The 8,380-nt window shown below is 45.8% G+C and overlaps 1 protein-coding gene across 1 annotated transcript in view; it reads left to right on the top strand.

The window, feature by feature from the left end:
• Positions 1-3,215: 3,215 nt before the first annotated feature.
• Positions 3,216-8,380, top strand: part of marchf4 (membrane associated ring-CH-type finger 4) — a 15,700-nt gene continuing 10,535 nt past the window's right edge. Inside the window, exon 1 of the mRNA XM_031582206.2 lies at positions 3,216-5,893. Coding sequence (XP_031438066.1) covers positions 5,417-5,893 — 477 coding nt within the window. The 5' untranslated portion in view covers positions 3,216-5,416. The remainder of the gene's footprint in view (positions 5,894-8,380) is intronic.

The raw sequence follows: 8,380 nt of genomic DNA, 5'->3' as shown, positions 1-8,380 counted from the left end.
ATTCTCTATTTGCATCTTCATCTTGCTGTGGAAAAAATAACCATGTGGATGAAGTGGTAAGCAAACAAAAAACAAGTATATCAGGTAAAATCCTTCTCACATCAAAAGTAATTCATCTCAGTTTAAAAAAGTTGTATCATATATGTTGAAGAACTGACAATGTGTGAAAAGGTGTGAGTGAATTAGAGAAAGTGCAGCTCTGGGTTGCTTGACTAAGCTCTTTTCCCAAAATGGTGGCTGTGGGGCAAAATGAGCCAGAGCCTTGGGGGTAAGATGAACCACCGGTCTACATGAAGATGAGGCAGACATTTGGTGTATAAATTAGTGTTTGCATCCTAACAATAAATAACTGATGTCATATTGTAACTGCGTAGACAATGGCTCTGGCACGAATGCTTGCCTGCAGTGGGTGTGCTATCGACTGATGGTGGCTGTGCAGGAACCCCTTGAGCTGCGGGCAACTCTTCTCCAGTGGGCGGACTCGACCTTTACGGTGGCAGTTGTTGCGTGGAGGCTTCTCTGGAGCGGGGGCGCAGGCGATTTGGCAGGCTCGGCCTCAGCTGATGGTGGCGGTGCGAGAACTCTCGGACTGGCAGTGGCACAGCAACAGCTCCCTTTGGCTCGCAAACGATCTCGCCGACAGCGTAATGGCTTGTCCCGAGCGGGCTGGATCTCACCTGACTACGGCAGTGCAAAGAGTCTCCTCGCCGAGAGTCCCCCCCCCCCCCCCCCCCCCCCCCGGCTAGTGGCATAGAGTGCCACGGCTTCAGTGCCCAGAAGTAGCTCGGCTCTGGACTCATCCACCATAGCACCCCATCGAAGATCCAGTCCAATGATGCACAGGTCCTGGACGCAAGATGCATGATGGACCGCTTGGCCCATGGCTGTCACCTGCTGTGACTTCTTCACTCTCATCTGTGCCCGCTCCCCTGTAACCATGACGATGTGAAGCTTCATGGCTGCCCAGGCCTGGTGACTCGGTTCTTCGTTCGTTCGTTCAAGTGGGCTATCTCCCGGGCCTTTCTGTGTGGAGTTTGCATGTTCTCCCCGTGTTCACAAGGGGTTTCCTCCGCTAATAACCCCAACAGAAAAACATGCAAAAAGAACAGAACAATCCTGTCCGTACCTGACCGAGACGGACGGTTCACTTGGTCCCCGGGCGCTGAGAAGCTGCCCACTGCTCCTGGAGGATCCTGGAGGAGGGACGATCCGGGATGGGTTAAAGGCAGAGCAAAAATTCACGGCGACCTCAGGCCTGCGTGTGCGTGTGCGTGTGTGTGTGTAGTGTGTCCTGGTCGCCTCCATATATATATAACACGTGTGTGTTGCTGTGAGTTGTTCGTGCAATAAAAAACTGACTGCAGTCAGCCTTGTTTGTTTCCGGTCGTTCCAGGGTGTTCCGGGGCGGACTAAGGCGATAGAGGACTCGGTATCCATCAGGGTGCAGCAGGGGGTACCTTCCAGGTCACAGTCAACGTGGCTGAGGTGTTGGGTGGCGAAACGCTGGCACCGGGCGATGACGTGCAAAGTGCCCTGGTTCCCCACATGGGCACCACCCCTCGGACTGCTCTGCCGCCCTCCAGGGTCCCAACCATGATCGCTGAGAAGCTGCCTCTGTGGCCTGACGAATCGCCTCGCTCTCTTCCAGGTCGGCCTGGCGCACGCGATGTTTGGAATCGGGGGACAACCGCAAAACGTGCTCCACTTGCTCAACCTCGTTCAGGGCTGCAGCCAGAGAGTTGGGGCCAGTGCAAGACCCATGTCCTCCCACAGCTGCTCCAGATTAATGAGACAGAAGACAACTGATACATGATGGCAGGGGAGCAGGGGTCTGATATGCAGACACAACACAGTGGGCAGTGGTGACAGAGACGCTAATACACGAGTGAAAAGCACAGGGGCATTTACACATAATACATGACCGAAAATGATAACAGAAATACACACTGACATTAACACAGGCCCAAAAATACACTCGAACATTGAACACTTGAAAGGCAACATATATCACATTATGGGAACACTATTGCACACCATTTTCGCACAGAAATATGCATGAGAGCGTGCATCTCCACTGCATGCTACAGTGTTTTAGATGAAGCATTACAGCGGTCGCGCCACGCAATTAAAGGAGAAAAACAGATAAGGGCTCCATAGTCACGTGCTTGTGGCCCTTTTAAAAAATGTAAATAAAGCTTGTATTAACAAACAGCTGGGTAAATATATAGAAAACACATAAACAGACAATGCCAGTGGATCAGAGGACTGACAGAAATCATAAATCAGCACAGAAAAATGTTAAACATGGCACATAAATTCAAGGTTTTAGTAGCTTTCCTACTTTTAGATTATAGGATTTATGTAATGCATTGTTTGAGTTCATTTTCAAGAACTTACATTTATGAATATGTGATTTTGCAAGTAATAAAATCTGATTGATGATATAGAATTCACTTGCCTTGGTAGAAGAGTTAAAAACATTATCATAGGAAAGGAGGACATTCAGAATCAGTATATTGGGGAAATAAATCTGCAGCCAGAAAGTATAAGAGTGGGAACGAGACCAGAATAAATCTTCTGGAGCCAGTTGACAAAATGAGTATTCCACATCAATGTCCTTTTTATATCTTAATAGAAAATTCCTTGGACGGATAACAACGATGAATCATTTTATAAAAGTTGCTTCAAGGTTTGTTTGTAATGAGATATTCAGGTAGGCACCAGATTGTATTCCAGTCCAGGTTTGAAATAAGGTTACGGCAGTAGAAAACAGAGACTATTTATATTTTAAATAAAGCACATATTTAATAACTTATTAATCAATAATGTATATCACAGTTATCATTGATCTTTGTTTAGAGGAGAAACAGATTTGACCCACACCAGTAACAACAGGATCCAGTCTTAGTAAAGTTGGCTGAGATACCATAGAGTTCCTAAGAAGCATTATGACACCAGAAGGGATTCAATAAAAGCCTAAAGCACACTCTCTTGCTGGTGTAGGAATACTGTATTGAGTTCAGAGTGTGACATTAATGCACCACTTGAACTGAGGAGATGATTAAGCAGATATATTCCGTCGGGCAAACCAGTTTTCCAAGAATAATGATTTGTGTTTATATAATATGTCTCCAGATGTTGTTCCAGATGTAATATCTGTGAGGAGAACATGTATGTTTAGAAATTAGAGACCAGGAAAAAAGTATTTGTGAAATCTTTTCAACATTTTAGCAAGTGCTTGTAGCCCTATTTTTGTTTACATTGCATTTTGCCTTTTTGAATAGCATTTTCCATACATAGTGACATGTTAGTGTTTATGTAATTGGCTACAAAGTTTGCAATTATATGGATAGCCAGAACATTATGTTATATGTTGGTGTTTATATTATGTGTATAGCCTAAAAAGTTTGCAAATATGCCAAACATACTGTTGAGACGCTGAAAGTGAAAAACAAATAATCAGTGAATGTTCCTCAAAATACTAAAAATGTCATTCAATTTAAGACTTCCAAGTCTATTTCTTAATCCTAGAGACTTGGCAAACTATCTTCAGGTTTAGGAACTGTAGATAGATTCGTTCTAATGTTTATGAACACCAATGAAATCAGCAGAATGGGGAATTTAATTATTAATAATTATATTTAGAATGACTTAAAATCTGTTTAATACAATCATTTTTTTCAGATGGCTTAATTTACCCTAATATGGGGCAAGTTTGAACCACATAACCACTTTTTTGGGACCCCATATTTTGTTGTCTATTTGAGTTCGGCAAGTTTCAATTGATAGCACACATCATGAACTTGTGTTGCATTATTTTTTTCCTGTCTTATTTTCCCTTGGCTATAGGTCGAAAACAGGCTCATCCTACCCCACTCTCCCCTATTCTATTGGAAATACTCATGACTCCGTGTCAGTGTGTGTTGACGTGAGTCACAGTCACAAGATTTGTGGACTTCTGGGTGAGAAAATGAATGGGAGGGAGTGTAGCCTTCAGTCACCACCCCAATTGCTTTACCTTCGCGGTTTCGTGAGTGAAATGTCGAATCATGAATAATGAATGACTTCAAACTGAAGTGAAAATAAAAATTCAAACATGCATGCATGAGTCTTTTCTCGTTCACCTTCAGAAGATTAGGCTATGTTATGTACGTGGATAGTGTTTTTTTTTTTTTTAGTTTGAACAGTGCTTAGATTAGATGTGCAAGTGGGTGCATAGATAGGGACGATTACCTAAAGGAAGGCTAATCCCATGAATCTGATAAATCGGAGAAGCGCTGTTCCGTGTTCGCCCCCCTTCCCGCATCAGCATCCCTCCGTGAGGTATGACGTGCTTGGGAGCTGTCCCAGGAATCATGGTGCTGAAGCTGCCGCATCCTCCAGTACCCAATAAGCGAAGAGCTATAGCCACCACAGGTTCCACGCCGTTATTCCAGACACGGGGACAGTTTCCGTGGGTCTTTGGACACGGAGCTACGGGCACTCTACACCTCGCCGCTGCATCGCCCTTGCGTGATATAGATTCCAGGATTGTAATTGCTACCAAAATGCCCCCCCTACGGTGAACCTGGACCAGCGCCAACGAGCGAGGTTTTGATTTGACTCTCACCTGGAGTCGTCTCCTGAAAACCGTGATCCTGCACGATGTTAAAGTAGCCCACACGACCCGAAACAAGCAAGAGCCAACCATAAGAAGGAGTTACGCTAATTGATGAAGACATATTGCAACTTCCGCTGAGGGTTTCTGTTGAAGTCGTCGACAAGGGGGTCGGAAAACTGCTTTGTCTTGCTCTTAACAATAATGGGATGTAATTGCCTGGCATTTGAAATTCCTCTAGGCTAACTGTTGCGATCCCATGCACTTGCACAGACAAGAAGATGAAGATGAACGCATTGTAAATGAATGGAACATCTCATATAAACTGCGGATTTCTAAATTGCGGTGCACTAAAATCTGAAAGGATTGGTATTTTGTCGGGTTTGTGAACCTGTATGCACTAGCGACAAGGAACGACGTGGGAATCAGACTAAAAGCGATTTTAGTGTTCTCTATTTAAATCTGTACTCTAAATAAATAGGAGCTCGAACCCTAGGCTGTGGGAGCGCTTGTTTGATTTTTTCCCTTTTTTCTTTAAACAACTTATGGCCTCTTATGCATGCTTATACAATTCCAAACCTATCCACCCTCTACATGTTCAGCAAGACACGCAAGGAGTTTGGTGTATTTTGGCACTGAGGAGACATTTCAGTGATATTTCAACACCATGGTATCCGAAACACCTTTTGTAAATCAGTCTATCCGTGACAACCTACCCTCTCCAATCTAACCTTCTGACGGAATTATTATTAACATGGTCTGGTTTTTCCTGTGGCTTTTACCAACTTTATTTTATTTGCGTGCCTGTGAAATGTGCACATGTTGTTAGTCCTTGGTGTCGTTACATGGTGCCGGACATTGTTGAGTCTCCATCTGAAGCTACACAGCGCCGGTATGCTGAAGAGCCGCTTTTGCGTTTTGTTCAGTGACCTGAAGGTTCTTCTGTTCAGGCCACCGCCGCCCTCGGCACCGCCACCCACCCTCAACCCCATGATTGGACAAACAACAGAGCGTCGTGAGAGCGGAGCCAACTCGCATGTCAATAACAACACATTAATAGGAGTCAATCAGTCGGACCCCTGGGTTGCCCCGCAGCTAGATGGGGCTGTGGGATCAGAGGGGGTCCGAGAAGCCCCGATTTGGACCGAGGCGGGAGCGGAGGAACCTTCGGATGCGTTTCAGTTCAGGGTCTCCCCTGACGACTTCCCCAAGCGGGAGGAACGGTTCTCCCTCATCAGCTGCACGAGCGGCATGAGGACTCCGTTGTGCAGGATATGTTTTCAGGGACCGGAGCAGGTATGGGAATTGGAATGTGTGACGTACACCGAACCCTCTTAACGCGTTAGGGGAAAGGGTGTCGTGAGCATTTCTGGGATACGTTGTTCCCTTAAATGCGAGACGCAGGCATGGTTTCGCCTCCAGTTTTGCTGGAACGCCCTCAATGATAAGTGTTACTTCTGAAGTCGATAACATAGTGTATGTCTTTCACTGACTGTAGGCTGTGGGGGATATGATTTTGGTATTGACGTGACAATGTAACATATTTGACTTGATATCAGTTTATAGATTGTCAGTTGGGTTATTAGCCTAAGAAATGGTTGTATTTTGTGTTAAGAGAGTAGCTTGCCCAGATACAGGTAGGCACTGCACTTAAGATCCAGTCCGTTCCTCTCTCCACACAAAATACACTTTGCGGAGTTATTTGAAAATAAAGCCAAGATGAACCGGAGCAAACAACGTTACGCTAATGAGGCAGTCATTACTTTGTCATACAGAGAGACTGACCACGATTAATAGTGTGGTTCACTTCTGGTTTGGGGTGCAGTATTTTTTTAAACACACTGTACACGTGAGTTGAAAAAGAAACTGAACTTCCCTGGTCAATTAATCAACGCGACACAGGGGGTTATCAAAGCATAATGCCTCAAAGCAGAAACTGGTACCAAGGAGTTTTAAGTAGCAATTACACGCATGAGGAGGTCATGCGTCAATGGCGACTTAGTCATTGCCTGCATCCTGTGTGCTTAAATTATTGCTGAGTCGTAGTTTTATTGTAGGTTGCTTTTAGGGCATTCTTTCTTGTTACTCCTGGTTGAATAGATTGCAGTTTTTGTCAAAGGCAAATCACACACCAGGTTGTTGCCTACTCAGAAAATAACAATAGATAGGTGATTACTCTTCCCGCCCACACCCTTAGGACTTATGCAAGTTCTCCATGCCATGTGCACATGCTGCAAAAAATACTTACGCTTTTCTAACTTTTGGAAGGAGATCAATCACGTCTATCTGAAGCCAAATGCCACCAGGTGTCCGAGACATGTTGCATCTACACTGCTTATCGAACCTCCACCCACCCCACCCTTGGACAACCCCACCCTCATCCCCTCCCTTTCCGGTCTCATCCTGTCGCTGTAGTGTCTGTCTGTGGCCCACTGTTGCGTCTGCTCGGAGGAAACCACTGTTAGCGCTAACTCCCGACCGCCAGGGTAGCTGCATGGGCTAATCCAGTCAGGCACATCACGTTCAGACTCTGATAAACTCTCGCCACAAAGCTGTCAGGCAAAGCGCTGTCTCAGTGGAGACGGAACCATTTATTTATTTATTTTTGTGGGGGGTTTTTTCGGCTGTGTTCTCCAATTATGAAATTGTAACCTGCGGCACTGGGACCTTGTTATTGTTAAACAAAATGCTGCACCAGCAGTGAATACCAATGTGGTGGCAGAGACACCCTGAATTACACTTTCTCCCATCTCACCAAGCCAGAATATATTCTGTGTTTTTATTGTTACTTCATTATTTATCGCACCGTGGTCACCACTGAGAGTTGTTTTGTTTTTATAGTACTATCTTACATGCAGTTCATGAAGTGGAATAATGCAGGGAGATCTGAAGAGAGGTCAATGCGGGGAGGGTGCCCCTTGTGAGTTATCGATATTGCGCTCCGCTTCTCTCGTGCTTGTAGTCTCTCTCTCTTCCTGGGCCTGATCTGTCAGTTGGGAACGCTAAGTCCGTCCCTCCCAGCCGGGCTCCCTGGCGAGGCTCAGGCACTGGAGTTCCACGCATCACAGCCCTTCTCTCCTTCTCCACTTCGTTTCATTAATAACATTTCCCAGGCTTCTCTTTGATCTTTCTCTGCTTATAGAGGTGCCTAGTGACAGGTCGATCAGTCTCCCACACTCTCTCTCTCTCTCTCTCTCTCTCTCTTTCTCTCTCTCTCTCTCTCTCTAACACACACACACACACACACACACACACATAATCGTTTCTACAGAGATACCAAAGTATCATCATTTAGTCATCATCATCATCATCATCGCATTTAGTGGTGAACGTAGGGGAGGGTGAAATACTTTTGATCGTCACCAAAACCTGGAGAGCTCATGCCATCCTCTTCCACACTGGAGAGCTCATGCCATCCTCTCCCTCACTGGAGAGCTCATGCCATCCTCTCCCTCACTGGAGAGCTCATGCCATTCTCTCCCTCACTGGAGAGCTCATGCCATCCTCTCCCTCACTGGAGAGCTCATGCCATCCTCTTCCTCACTGGAGAGCTCATGCCATCCTCTTCCTCACTGGAGAGCTCATGCCATCCTCTCCCTTGCTACATGACCCTTCGTCTGCCCAATCAGAGCTTCCCTGAGATGATTTCCTGTGTTTCAGATCGCTGGAGTGGGACTCCCGTTGACAACAGAGTAAAGATTTAGTGTCTGTTAAGGATTACTGGCACAGATTGTCATCCCAGAGGGGCTGGGGGAGGGGGGGGGAGGGGGGGGGGCGGGGGCA

The sequence above is a fragment of the Clupea harengus genome, chromosome 2 (genome assembly GCF_900700415.2).
Source record: "Clupea harengus chromosome 2, Ch_v2.0.2, whole genome shotgun sequence".
Lineage (NCBI taxonomy): Eukaryota > Metazoa > Chordata > Actinopteri > Clupeiformes > Clupeidae > Clupea > Clupea harengus.
Note: the sequence above shows the minus strand (reverse complement) of the source record. Positions and strands in the feature narration are given on the sequence as shown.